This window comes from Ambystoma mexicanum, chromosome 2q (assembly GCF_040938575.1).
Source record: "Ambystoma mexicanum isolate Mex_15411 chromosome 2q, UKY_AmexF1_1, whole genome shotgun sequence".
Taxonomy (NCBI): domain Eukaryota; kingdom Metazoa; phylum Chordata; class Amphibia; order Caudata; family Ambystomatidae; genus Ambystoma; species Ambystoma mexicanum.
This window is the reverse complement of record NC_090924.1, coordinates 310,261,692-310,277,175: the sequence shown is the minus strand read 5'-3', so window position 1 is coordinate 310,277,175 and position 15,484 is coordinate 310,261,692. Positions and strand designations below refer to the sequence as shown.

Genomic DNA, 15,484 nt, shown 5'->3' with positions numbered 1-15,484 from the left:
CCACAGGTGGAGGCCATACAGCCTGAAAACACATAAATTGCACACCCAGTCTCCTCCCACAACCACACCCACTCCGAAATGCTACCGGCAGGACTCGCGATGTTGGCCCTGGGGGACCTGATAGCACTGCAAGTGCTCCAACTCCAAGAAGAAGACGAACACCAACTACAACCGGCCGCACGGAGGAGACGCAGGAGGAGGAGGAGGGCAAGGCAGGGCCAGCAAGGGCCGCCAGCACAGCCACTACCACCACGCAGGCAGCCCGCAATCCCACGCCTCCGAGCACATCCGTTCAACCTCACTGATGAGCAGATCCACACCCTCTACCGTTTGGACCGGGACACCATAGCCGCCATCGTGGACATGACACAGGCTGACCTTGTCAGCATGATAGATAGCCCAACCGCCATCCCACCGCTACTGAAGGTGGTGTCTGTACTCCACTTCCTGGCCACAGGCACCTACCAGCACACAGTCGGACAGTTGCATGGCATTTCACAGCCACTGTTCTCATGGACACTATTGCAAGTGCTCGATGCCCTCCTGCAGCACGCAGACGACTACATCTCTCTACCACGCTCGGAGCAGGAAATTACCAACACAAAAGTGGGATTCCATGCACTTGCCGGCATACCGGGTTGCATTGGTGCCATCGACTGCACCCATGTGGAATTGGTCGTTCCACATGCCATGGAGGCCCAGTACCGCAACCGAAAACAATTTCATTCCCTGAATGTACAAATGGTGTGTGACTCCAACAGGATCATTACACATTGTTGTGCCAGATTCCCTGGATCAACCCATGATTCTATGGTCTTGAGGAACTCTACTATACCACGCTACATGGAGCGACACGCAGGGAACAGATCCTGGCTACTCGGTGAGTCTCATTTCATGCATGATGATGTGGGGTATGTGATGCGGCAATGAACTGCCAGGAAGGGGGGGGGGTGCGTACGTAGCAATGGCATTCCACATCATACGTTTCTCGTCCACATACAGGTGATGCTGGGTGTCCACTGAAGAGATGGCTCCTCACACCAGTCCGGAACCCACGGGACCAGCATGAGGAGGACTACAACCATGCCCACTCACGTACCCGTGTAGTCATAGAACAGGCATTCGGCCTACTGAAGACTCGTTTCCGCTGCCTCAGCAGGTCTGGCGGGGCACTCCTGTACCGCCATGAGAAGGTTGCAAAGATGGTCATGGCATGTGTCATGCTCCACAACATGTGCGTACGTAGAAATGTGCCCATGCCCCCTGACGCTGAACTGCAAGCACCTGATGATGGTCATGATGAGGGTGGGGATGTGGCAGCACCTCAAGGAGTCTGCGAGGCACCGGAGGGCCGTGACATTCGTCAGCATCTCATTGATGCATGCTTCTAGCACTCACGCCTGGTGGCTGATACATGGACACGGGACTCGTGGCACTGTGTGTGTCTGGTACATGCACAATATGGACTGTACGCCTATGATGGCCTAGTACACAAAGATCATTGTCCACACATCTCATTGGTTGATCGTGCACTGTTTATGGCATATGTGATATCATGTAGAACACCCTATCGACCCGCCACCCAAGTGAGCCCAACACACCCCCTCCACCCTCCTACCTCCCGCCCGAACACCAGTGTCCAAAGAAGCTCATTGTCAGTGGGCTGTCGCTATTGCAAGCCCCCTCTGCGGGTATCAGGGGCACCCCTGCCTGTGGAGCGCAGGTTCCTCCCAGATCTACGTTGGGGGCTGCCCTGGACGGAACTTGCAACGGATGACGTCTCTGCCTGCTCACGTCCATGCATGTCCCTAAGGGTTTGTGAGAGCTCAGTGAGCACACGGCGCACTGCGGCAAGTTCGGCACATACGTCTTTGGACGTCGCATGCAGTTCCCCCCTCAGGCTCTCGGTGCTTCTCTCCATTTGGACTCTCAGGCTCTCGGTGCTACTCTCCATTTGGACTCTCAGGCTCTCGGTGCTACTCTCCATTTGTGCCCTGAGTGTCTCAGTTGATGTTTCTATGTCTGCCTTAGTGCCCCCACATTCATCGGCATGGTCCTTGAGGAGCGTGGCCAGTTGCTGCTGTTGCACGATTAACTGGTCGAGGGACTGTTGCCTCTGCTGGGCCATGGCCATTTGCGGGGGTGTCACAGAGGGGCTGTTGACCTCATGTTGCCTTGCCACAGGGCTTGGGGGGGATGGCCAGTCGTCGTCTTGTGGGTGCCCCTGCGTGGTATCCTCATGTTGTACGGGATGGGACAGACAGGGGGAATGGGACAGGTCATGGATGGATCTGACTTCGACATCCCCGTCTTCTGTGTCGGAGCATGCTGCCATCAATGGGGTGTCACCTATGGTGCTGCTGCCACCAGAGGCAGTGCCTTCTGTGGCATCCGTTGGGGGGACCTGTGGTGGTGGTGTTGTGGGCATGCTGGCTGCTGGGGTGCCTGTTGATGTTCCCCCCTCTGTGCTGCCACCTGATTTGTGCTGCTGCCGTGTCTTGATGCGTGCAGCTGAGGTGGAGGGTCTTTGGCCGTTGGTCTTGGCCCTCTTTGCAGGTGTGCTGGTAGGGGTGTCCTGATGCTCGTCGTTTGGATCGGAGCCTGTGGTGGAGTAAAGGAGGGCGAGGGTTATTAATGGGTCTGTGGGTATTGGAATGGCATTGTATCACATGCATTGGGGTGGTACATGAGGGTGATTTGGGTCGGTGCCTTGGAGGTGCTTTTATTTGTGTGTGGGGTGAGGGTGCAGTTGTTTGGCAGCCTGCAGTTAGGGTGTGCCTGCTGGACGTGTGGTGGGTGTTTTAGGGGTTTTTAATTATTTATGTATTTATTGTGGTTTTAAGGTGCACTATCAGGGCGATGTGTGTGGACGTTCTCCTGGACATGTGTTTCTGTTGCACTATGTGGACACATGGTACTTCACATGATTGGACATTGTGGATTTAGCATTGTTTTATCTGGGCCACCTACCTGATTCTTCTGATGTCTGCACTCCTTTCTCCATCCCTCCGACTCCCTCTATGCTCTCCATTCCGATGGTGGAGGCACAGATTTCTTCCCAGGGGGTCAACTTGATGGGTGATTCAGGACCTCCCCCGGTGGCTGTGGCAATGTTGCGGTTGGCAGAGAGTATGCTGCGGACGCGTATCCGCAGGTCGTCCCACCGCTTTCTGCATTGCTGTGGGTTGCGGGGTGCGGTCCCCACCGCGCTTACCCGCTGTGCCACCAGAGCCCATATGGCCTTCTTGTTGGCAAGTGCCGTCCTGGTCATTTGCGTGGAGAAGACGGCGGCGGCATTCTCCTGGAGGGTCTCTGTTAGCACGGTGAGTTCCTCACGGGAGAAGTGGACCTGCCGCTTGCGGTCGCACGCTTTCTTCGCTACTTTTCCCATTTTTCTTGGTTTCGCTAGGGTGGATGACGGGTTGGGGTGTGTCTCAGGGTAGTGATTTTAGTGGTTGTGTGGTTTTAGTGGTTTTATGGGTGCACGGCGGGATGTTTCCCGTTCCGGGCCCATGTTTTAACTTCCGTTTCCGTATATTTCCGGTCACCGTACTTTCCGGTAGGCGCACTCTGCGGTGCCCGCTGTGATGGGTGGCGGTATTGCACCTAGGGCGCCGTACGGCGGCGGTGTGGGCCGTTTTGGGGTCATTTCCGCCATCGCGGACTTTGCACTTCCGCCATGCCGTGGTGCTCGTGCCCGATGGGTCGGAATGGGCCGCAATTTGCTCCTTCGTGCAATGGCGGAAACGCTATTTACGCTGTGGCGGTCCGGTCAGTCACTTTCCGCCAGGGTCGTAATGAGGGCCATTGTGTTTTGCCAAGTTTTTGAACATGGACTTTTAAACATGAAACTTAAACTTGGAGCTGAAAATGTTTTAAAACTCTGCTCTTGTATGTAAGTGGCAAAGCTGCTTCTGGAAAAACCTTAATTAAAATAATCAGGAAACTTCTACAAGATTTACCAAACAACAACCTTTCAGCTGTTGCAACAGCCCCCACAGGTCTATCTGCCTACAACATAGGAGGTGTAACTTTCCACCGACTACTTCTCCTCCCAGTAGAACACCAAAACAATTTAGAATACTACAAATTATCAGCCGAAGCTGCTACTGAAGTATGCACAATTCTGCAACAAATGAAGGTCCTCCTGGTTGATGAAGTAAGCATGGTTTCCAACCTCATACTGGCTTTAATTCATCTCAGAATGCAAGAAGTCCTAAAAGCTGACTACTCAGAACTGTTTGGAGAAAAACATGTTTTTGTTTTAGGGGACCTCCTACAGTTATCACCAGTAAAAGCTCTACCCATTTTCAAAACATTAGGACACGAACAATGCCGTAATACACTTGGCAGCATTGGGAATGTAAATCTCTGGCAACTCTTTTGCTACAGAGAACTAACTCAAAGCATGCATCAGTTTGCCGATTTAACCTATGTTAACATTTTAAAAAGCATTAGAACTGGTCTGCTTAATAAAGATGCAAAATCCATCTTAGAAAATAGAGTAATCTATGAGCTGTATGGACAAAATACATCTTCTCTGCATGTCAGGGAACAATTAACTCAGTAAAATCTAAAATGCATGCGCTTAATGTCAATGCTTACAAGCTGTAGCCAATTCAACGATACAATGTAGAAAAAAGAAATGCAACCCACAATGCATATCAGCTTCACAAACTAGAAGTGCACGGCATGACACTCCCTATATGTCAACAAGCAACAGCACGACTAAATAGCTTAGAAAAATGTATCTCCAACACAACTGGATTAGAAATACTATTAACTCTGTCTAAACTGCAGAATAATTCTAAAACATAACCTTGACGTAGAACAAGGTTTAGTCAATGCAGCAATTGGTACAGTTATTGTCTTCCAAACATATCCACATGACATCAACATTAAGTTTGTCAACATCCACTTTAACAAACTTGCAGAAGTTAAAAGAATAGGCCACACAATTGCACGTTTCCTTCTTTTCAAATACATGTATGTACGCAGAGAACAATTCTCTCTAGCTCTTGTATATGCTGTCACTATTCACAAGTCACAAGGTCTAACTCAGACCACGCACTGATCGACATTGGCGGCACAGTCTTCAAAGGTACTTGATGGTCTATTCCTAGTTAACATTGATGCAAACAAAGTCAATGCGGACATTCCTTGCATCCTACAATACAACAGGCTATGTGCACTGTACATATGTTCCCCGTACCTCAAAAAACAAAACCTTTCAAAAGAAACCTAATGAAAACAGAAGTTATACCAGATCTCCCTGCAAAATCAAATAATACAGACACAAAACGCTGTAGTCCAAAAACATCTGCACGTCCAAAGACACAGAGACAAATGTCTCTTCTTGAAAAATAACTGCAGGCCCATCAAAGGACACAGAGGCACACCTCTCTGGTGCATTTAAATTCAACAACACAACTGGATAAAATTGCTTTTCAAATGTAGCAATCAATCTTCTCTTCCAATTGTTCACAATATTTCTTTAACCGGCTCGAACCAGTTGTGTTTGCAAATGCTCGTCCTTCATACAAATGCCACAAATAATCCTGACAGCACCTACAGTGTCTCAGGTATAATGGAAGAATTTGACTATTGTGCAGGGATGGTAAAATTCACCATACACTCACAGTAAGATCCACAAGAATTCCTAATGGACTTACTACAAGTACTAGAAACCAAAGCCATCCCAATAAATGAAATCTTCCATATTTCATACACCTGGAAACATATATGCACTCTCTGCAACCATGTTTCACAAGAGCACATCCCTAATGAAAGATTCGTGTATGTACCAATACCAAATTCTGAATGCATTCCATTTCACCAGCTTCTGCAGAATGCAAATGATGGAATATTATGCTCTTTTTGCAATTCAGAGAATCTCTCCAGCATACAAATAAACTCATGTCATATATGTCATACTAATGCTTCTAAGGTACAATGCAGATGGTACCAAAAATAACTGTAAGCTCACTAGCTTTACACGCGGCCAAGTATCACAACAGTATGCATAATCTACCACACTGGTGCCACAATCACTTCAGGCCACTATACTGCGTATGTAAAAAAAATAAGTTTTTGTTTGAATGTTACTCCAAAACATCGCTTACCAGCAAATCTAACAAATGCCTACTTAATATTCTTGCAAACCAAATGTATTCGCTATACTACAATACACAGTTAGAATACGCCAACAGGTATCTAATTACTTTAAACATACCCTTCATTACAACACACTTCAAACATGCCATTGCGGTTATACTTACAAAATACATCCATAGTATTACAATATTACTTTTAAAATCCAAAAGAGTTAGAATACGTCAACGGGTATCTAACTACTTTAACCATAACCTTCATTCGAATATACTTCAAACATGCTATCACACTTACATAATATATCCACAGTACCACACACATGTATTCTGTAACAAGTATATACTTTAAAACCATGTAAATTCCACAAACTGTATCTAAATACAGTAGTTTTTTTCAATCCACCATGGATTTATTTTCCCAATGATTACTACACGTTAATACAAAAAGAGTGTACCATGCACAAAAGTTGTAGTACCAAACATAGTACATTCAATGTACTATTTATGAGGGTCAAAAAAGTAAATCTATATGTACAACTGTATGAAATTAAATGTTTCAAAGTATGTTGTTTAACAAATTATATTGTATGTTTTCTTCAAAAACAACCACCGATTCCAGTCGTGTTACCATATTCAGCTAACTATCCATATTCAGTATCAATTATTCTCAGCATATTACTGTATCCATAATTACTAAGGACAAAGTATTATACGTTTCACCAGTGTCTACAATTCTACATTACAACCTTCTTACAATGTTCAACTAAGCATCCATTCCCACTACTTTTATCAAGATACTGCTGTAACCAAATCAATGAGGACAAACTATTGTAGCCATACACAGTGTCCACAATTCTGCAGGATTATAAATACTATTTACACATCAATAATATAATTACACCATTTTACAAATACTGTATACTCACTGTGGAATAGCTATAATTACTATATACATATTGTTGTGGCATGCCTAGTGTCACGATTCATACTCTCCCTTGAGTACCTATAATTACTATACACATATTACTCTGACCCCCAAGAATCTGCACACATGCCCCGGCCACAACAATAGAAATCAACCACATCATAAATACGCACAATACACCTTCAAATAACATGACTCACCTAGAACCCCTCCCATTCCCAAAAGCGTCCGCGGACACATGTTCGTGTCTGCGAACAAATGTTAGTGTCCGTGGCTCAGAATATGGCTGTGGACAGTACAATTGACCGCTGACTCAGTGGCACCTGCACACCCTTTTTCACCTATAAAAACTTCTCCATCTTAAATTTGTTCTACTCCCCCATCCTTCCCAGACACTCTTTCAGCCACAGAACATCCCATAATGTAGTTTCCAGAGTCTGTTCTCACTGCGTTGTCTGTGGAAAAAGGTTGTGGTCCGCGTAGCCAATATGGCAACAGTTTAAAAAAATATGATGCAGCTCACATTTATCAACAACCAACCGTGTTTGATGTCCGCAAACACCATGCTGCCCTCTGATTGGTGCAGAGGTGTCGGCTGACACCGAATCAGGAAATGACTCTGCAGACCAGACACAAATATCACAATTATTTTTTTACATTCGTTTTGGCCATTTAAAAAAAACTACTGGTTGGATTCACACCAACTTTGCAAAAGCACGCGTTCTGGACCAAGCTGCCACTCCTCGCACAAGTCTGGTGCTAATCCGTCCAAAGGGTTAGGGCTGTAGGCGTGAGCAATTTCTTTTTTCCATTATGATTATGAGGATTTCAAAGGTTTTGGGACCCCCACTATAAGTTTGCCCCCCCTTGAAAAAACAGCACCAAACTTCCCAAAACAATTCCGAGGTGCAAAAGTTGGTGACGATTTGTTGAACGACGCCAAATTTATAAGCCACTCAAAAACTGCTCTTCCTATGAGTTGAGCAACTTAACCATGACTACACGCCCGCTATTGCAGGCCGTGTAAAAGTTTAAAAAAAAAAAAAAAAAAAAAAGAAAAAATATATATATATATATATATATATATATATATATATATATATATATATATATATATATATATATATATATATATATATATATATATGCACAAGCAAAAAAAGTCTTTGCATAAACACACGTTGCAGATGCACTCCTCCACCTCCAAATGTATGAATGAATACAGGAAAAAATCCTTAGATTGGCACATAGTCCTTTATTATTGAATCCCTGTGCAGGGAGACAAAGCTCGTATTACGCGTTTCGCAACCGACCTGTTGCTTGATCACATGTGGGCTGTTGTTATTGTCCAGAAACAATTCTTTCATCGCTACACCGAAGGAAGAACCCACACTGACTACACATCCCCTGAACTCCATGTCTTTGGCTGACTACCTGCCCAGGACAGACTCCTCTATAATGTTCTCTGCCTGCTCTATACAGCAGCCTATAAGAAAGGCTATCCATATCTTTAACCTAAGGAGGCTTTGGTGAGACACAGACCAAGGAACTCATTACAAGTTTGGCAGTATTAACAAAGCCAACACTACCAAACTGAATTACTGCTGGTGGTAAATGGTGAATCTCTGCCTCATTATGAATTATTGTTACTCCCAATTCTGTAGTTCAATAGAACTTCATTCAGCAATGGAGGTATTATCGCCGATGTTACTGCCATTTATGTGGCAGTAATAACACCCTGCATATGATGAAGCTATTATCTCCCTATTATTAGTAAACAATAATCAGGAGGATCATTAAAACAGGAGATATTTGGAAATACTACAGATCTCATTTTGTATTGGGCTTAACGCTAACTGAAGGCGTAAAAGCCTTTTATGCCTTCCATTAACGTTACCCCATATTGTCATTCATTTGAATGGTGGAGAGGAGGGTGGAACGCAACATACTGCTGCCTTTCTTCCTCTTTAACACACAACTGCTTCAGCATTTGCAGCGTCATGGATTTTCATGCCAGCGCAAATGCTGGAGATCCCTATGGAGTTTGTCGGCTATACGCACCAGCATAGAAAAAGGCGGACAACATAGGGATCTATTGACAATGATGCCTGCCATGCTTGCATGGCAGGTAGCATTTACAATTGCAATTAAACCCTGCCCAACATTCTTGCATGTCGGGCAGGGTTTAATTGTAATTTTGAACACTGCTTCCCATACGCTCATGGCATAGCCGCATGGCAACCGGCACTCACAATTAAAAGTAAACGCTGCCTGCCATGAAATCATGCCAGGCAGCGTTTCCTCACTTTGTACAGTGGAATGTAAAAGCGCAGGGCAAAAGGTGACGTACACACGTACACCCCCTTTTGCCCTGCACTTTTGCATTCCTCTGTGCAAATGACGAAAATTTGGTGGCGGTGAGCTGCCTAATTGTATGTCAACACATAACGGCTCCCTGCTGCCAAATTACTCAATTGAAGAAAATTAGCTCCCACCTGTTTCACTGTTGCCACCAAACATGTAATGAGACTCACAGACCTTTGGTCTGCCAGACACACAGTCTCATTACAAGTTTGGTAGTATTTTGACGGTAAATCTGCCGAAATACCACCAAATTGATTTATCGTTACCCCCACTTCGTCCAGCGGGATTACTGCCGGATTACAAGTGGTGGTATGCAGTGTTAGTGCCCATTTATTGGAGTCTATAGGACTCCATGGGGATTTTGGCAGAATAACCACTGGCGGTATTCTGCCAATTTGGCTCTTTTTAGGCAGTAAAGCAGAGGAATTACCTCCAGCGTTGCATTCTGCTGGAGGTTTTTCCTTTGCTTTATCTCCAAACTCATAGTTCGGCGGTGCGGTAATGCAGTAGTAACTCCTTTTCCACTGCATTACCACTGTTTTTGGCCACACAGCAGAACTCGTAATGAGGCCCACAATCTCTCTGAAATGTCAAACCATTTTAAGAGTCTGCACACAATTCAAGCTTCAAAAACATTCTTTGAGGTAACGGAAAAGGAAAACAAATATTCAGTAACAAATCCCCAGTCTTCACATTTGAATGTGGCATAGAAACAGTTGCGTTTGCAATGTATGCAGTAAAGGGGAGATAGTCACTAACAGTAAATTGTCCCGACTTACCCAATATATAACAGGACATTCTTTGGGTAATTTTCAATGTCTGCAGCAGTGCCTTTTACTGGCAGTATCTTTGTTATGCAACTCAACTGCAAAATAAAATGTGTAAAAAAAACAATCAATATAAATTGACACTCATTATTTATTTGGATATGTATCATACATGTGCATGCTGCCACTGTCTATCTGGGCTGTGAATTGTTCTTATGGATGGTACTGTGCAGAGCTATTGAAAAATGCATATGAAGTCTCAGTGCCATTGTTTCAATTGCATGTATGCAGCCTTGTCACTGGCAACACCGTGATGGATCGCATGCAGGATCTGGAACATTATGGGGTTCATTTTAAAATCTCCAAATTGCACGAAGGGGACTGCCAATGTGTGCACTTAACTGCACTTGGCTCCCCGCTGTGCAATTTTCTTATTTCGCACTGCGAAGTTCAAACAGAAATAACGGGCATGATATACAAAGCGTTTTTAATGGGATGTTTGAAAAACATTTTGTGAATCAGGCCCAATGTCTCTTAAACCCATAGAAGTCAGGTTTACACACATGTTTTGCTCTTCGTTGTACAAGAAGTGTAAATGCCTCCCACAATGTACACTTCGGAAGAGGCATTTAGCATGGATTCCTATTCAATCTGCATCATTTAACAGCTGGTGGATTGAATTGGAATGCAATGTTTTTCCACACATTCTGTGTCTCCACTCTGCCTTCTAAAACGAACAAAGCTCACTGGAGTGCAAAAAGTGGTGTTAAAATAGGCGTAACACTTTAGGGAATCCGAAAATGATTTTTAAACAATGTTAACATGATTTTTAAACAATGTTAACATGTGGCAGCCTAGCCACAAAAGAACATGCTGCCACTGACACAATCTTACTTTCCTTTTATCTACTTCCACAAGAGAATGTATCATGACTTGCACACTGTCTCGCAATACTTTGAGGCTCATGTTTGAGTTCCCCATAATTTACGCTAGCTGGTCCTGTCATGTTTGCACTTGTGCTAACAGGTTCCCCTTGCATACATTTCATCATTTGCATCATCAGAGTGCAACACAGTGATGTAAAGTGGAGGGAGGGGGCGTTTGCAATGGATTCCTTTGGATCTGCCGGCTTTTTGCTGATGCAAAAAGCAAACATTTCCATAGAAAATGCTTGAGTATTTATTTGTCTGGCGGGGAGGGGAGGCAAATTAATTAATTATGATCCGTGAACCCTTTCCACTATACAAATGAATGAACGTGAGGTGTATTGTAAACTTAATGCACAAATGTTAAGCATCACCTTTAGGCAGTACGTTTACCCTACGTTCAACATGAGCCCGTTTGTATTTTACTTTTGTTTGGATTTTGAAAAAAGTAATGACCAAGCAATGCAATATTCCCTTCCCACCTCAGCCCCGTTTTCAGCAATATCAGTTGAACTAAAAGTATGATAGACACATAAATACAGTACTGTGAGAGTACCCACCCTCCAAAGCTATTACATCTCTCTGCACTTCCCCCTCTCCCTTTCCCCTTGCACTTTTGTTGTTGCACTTGCACGATCAGAATGACACAAGGCCGAGGACAGGATCGTTGTCCTGTCTTTTCTATGGGGGTCATTCCGAGGTTGGAGGTAAGGGATTACCGGCGCCTGTAAGGGCACCGATGGCGGTAATCCCTTACCTCCGTATTCCGAATTCCCTTTGCGGGTCCCTCTTTACCTCCTGCTTTTAGCAGGAGTAAATTACGGGACCCGCAAAGTGACCTTGGAGTAAATTACGGCACCGTAATTTACGGTGCCGTAATTACCTCCTTCCCCATTCCCATTGAGCCCTATGGGGGCAGAAATGGGGATGGGGAAGGGCTATGGTGAATGGGGAATTACCGGTCCATCCAACCTTGGAATGGACCGCTAATTACTCCATTCACCATGCCGGTATTCCATGGAGTAAATAGCTCCATGGTTGCCAACCATGGAGCTATTTACTCCATGGTGTAGTCCTAACTCGGAATGAGGGCCTATGGGCCTCATTACGACCCAGGCGGTAAGTTACCGCCTGGGTCGTACCTTTACCACCATGGCGTAAACTACGTTTACGCCATGGTGGTTGGCGGACTTACCGCCCCATTCCGAGGTGAGTGGGGCGGTAAGTCCCCATTAACCCATTTACCCTTCCCCATTCCCATTTTTGCCCCATAGGGCATAATGGGAGTGGGGAAGGCGTTAATTACGCCACCGTAAATTACGGTGGCGTAATTAACAACAAGGTCCCTTAGCGCCATGGATTTTAACACCTGCTAAAAGCAGGTGTTAAAACCTCCATGGGGCTAAGGGACCTCGGAATCAGGCGGTAAGGGTCGGCGCTGTTTACGCCGCCGCAAACCCCTTACCGCCTGGGTCCTAATGAGGCCCTATGTCTCCTCCTTCCTTGTCTTGTGGCACCTAGAAACATTTGTGTACAGGCACGTTATAAATACCAAATAATATCATACAACAGTTTATTTTTTATCCAGTCTCAATGGTTTGTTATGTTATGTTAAGTTGTCTCATAGTGCACGCTGTTACCATTGGCATAGTCTCCAGGCACCCACGTGGCTCTGTAAGAAAGAGGGTGAGGGTTGGGGTAGTGAGAGAAGTGGGATAGGATAAGAATTGTGCTCTTCTGTTGATGCTTGAGTAACCAGGAGGAACTGGCGTCCTGGGCGAGTCGGTTTTCTGAGTGAGTTTGATTGTACACACTGGCTTGTTGTAACCAGAGGGTAAGGCCCAGTGTCAGGGATTGTTTGTTGTTTGCGAGTGTTTATTATGCTGGATGTGTGTTTTGTGTGCTTTGCGTGCAATTTGCTGTCCCTTATGGAGTGTGTGGTACTTGAGGGGTATGCAAGAAAGTTCTCAACTGCAATACATAGGCTAATTCAATAACTTATCTGAGTACTACATATTGGCTAGCTTTGCAATTCATCTGGGTACAACACACTGGTCACTCTCAAAAAATCATTCAAGTGCAATACTTTGTCCACCCCCACACTTCATGTAAGTGCATTGTATTTGCTAGCCTCATAAATCCACTGTGTGCAACGCGTAAGCTAGCTTTACCATTCTTCTAAAAGAAACACCTTAGCTTCCCTCAAAATCCTCCAAGTGCAAGGGCTATCATCATATTGTCACCTAAGTGCGGTGTATTAGTGATCCTCATAAATATGTTGTGTGCAATGCATAGACTAACCTCACCATTCCTCAGGTGCATCAAATTGGCTATCTTAGTATTTTCATCTAAGTGTGGTGTAGTAGTGTTCCTCTTTGTCTATGTATCCCAAATGTTTCCACATTATTGCATACATCCCATTTTTGTAGACTAGTCTTTCACATTCCATTATCTTGTGCATACCCACTCTTCATCTAGAGGTTGATGGTGGCTCAGATTGAATCCATTGAACAGAAATTTCCCTTTTAGATAAAATGAAGGCAATGTTTAGAAACTGCGTAATATATCTGGTCCAATCTCTGTCGTCCCTAAGCTACCAAAATGATCAATTTCTGCTCAGCATCCAATGACCACCCCAACACCTTGCATTAACAAATCATGTGGAAAAAGGTACCTTTATCACTTGCACATTTGGGGCATCAATCATTTTTGCATTTTCCCATTTTTGTGTACTTCTGACAGGATGCATGAAAAGAGGTTAAATATAGAAATGTCAACCTCCTGTATGCTCTCTGTCGTGTGTGGAACATCCCTGCTGCTCATTGATTCAGAAAATTCTGTTGATGTGCTGTATGGTGTCCCCATACTTGGCCTCTTCCTAAAAATATGTGATTATTTGTTTGCAATGGAGTAGTTTCATCTTCATTAGATAAGCTGCTGGTGTCAGAAAACGTGACACTTTTTTCTTTTGGGTTCCATGTGTATCCCTGCTCGGCTTTCCAAACTGCCCAAATGGAGTAAAATAATCTGGTGATAGATAAGGATACCATTCTTCTTTAGAAATGTTTTCAATATCCTTCCTAAATTTATTATGATTTTTCATAAGGTTAAAGTGCGTGAAGTCATCTAGCTTTTTGTTGATTGCTTCAAGCTTTGTTTTAGTATCTGGGATGATGGAATTTTCAAGAAAAGGTTTCTCAGACTCAGTTAATTCTTCCTTAATTTTAGCCACCATGTTAAAATTAATACAATAACCAGAAGCCCAATGGATTTTATGAACAGTTTGAAACATTTTGAAGAAATTCTTATTGAAATTGCTTTAAGTCCAAAGCAATAAGAAGGGCATAGTAGCAGCAGTCCATAACTAATAGTACCACAAAGGATTAATGCCCCCCACCCTGCTCCTCAATTTGAAGAATGATCAAGCTAAAGAAAAGAATATCCAACAATGGTTCATGAAAATGTGCTTGAGATGCAACAGAAAAACAGTTAGGAACTGTAAAGTGAGATCACATGCATACATTACATTAAACACATCGAATGAGTGTAGGCAGAAGCAGAACAAATCTTTACTTAGGTTGATGATGAGGAAGGTTTAACAAATGTGTGTCCCATAGACTGCCTCACAGATACAGTGACACGATTCTGAACATTAATTCCACATTGTGAAAATGGATGCCCAGCATGTTGCTTTCTTCTAGATCTTAGCAATTGTATAACTTGAGGAACAGCTACTATTAGTTAACATCTGACTCTTTGTTGATAATTTAGGATGAAACAGGGTTATGTTTGCATGTACACCACTTAGACTGAAATGTTTTGTTGCAGCGATGGAAGAAATCAGATCCAAGGAAAAAGATAGGGAAGATCAGATGGCAAAGCCCTATGGAGAGGTTAAGGGAGTTAAAAAGTAAATATGCGTAGCTGGAAGCAAATGGAACATTGTGACAAAGCCTATACCCTTTGTTTTGCAAGGATAAAATGGTGTCCTCCTTATTACTATGGCAACATGTACATGCATGCTGCATATGGATCATTCAACCTTAATGGGTGCAGAGATAACTTTGTGGGTATTGATGTATGATTTGTGCCGCAAGCATTTCAAATTGTAAACGAAGGAGATGCCAGTGTACTTGCACATAATGGTGGCAGGTTTTGATAACCGGCGTTCTATAAGCTAAAATGTGAGTCAGAGTTCATAGGAAACATGATTATTACAAGATTCAATAAATTCCAGCAGGGTGGAGAGATAGTTCAGAAAAAGGTTGTTAGGTAAGACCTTTCTTTAACATTAGGAAGCATAAACGTGTTGTCCGGGGTAAATCCAACATTCCTAACGGTAGAACTGTTTATAATACAGGGATCAAAGAATTGTTGTGTTGTGGTTAAATA

General features: G+C 43.9%; 1 protein-coding gene across 1 annotated transcript in view; it reads right to left on the bottom strand.

The window, feature by feature from the left end:
* Positions 1-15,484, bottom strand: part of LOC138568695 (uncharacterized) — a 1,243,988-nt gene that overhangs the window by 566,125 nt on the left and 662,379 nt on the right. Inside the window, exon 81 of the mRNA XM_069646472.1 lies at positions 10,179-10,264. Coding sequence (XP_069502573.1) covers positions 10,179-10,264 — 86 coding nt within the window. The remainder of the gene's footprint in view (positions 1-10,178; positions 10,265-15,484) is intronic.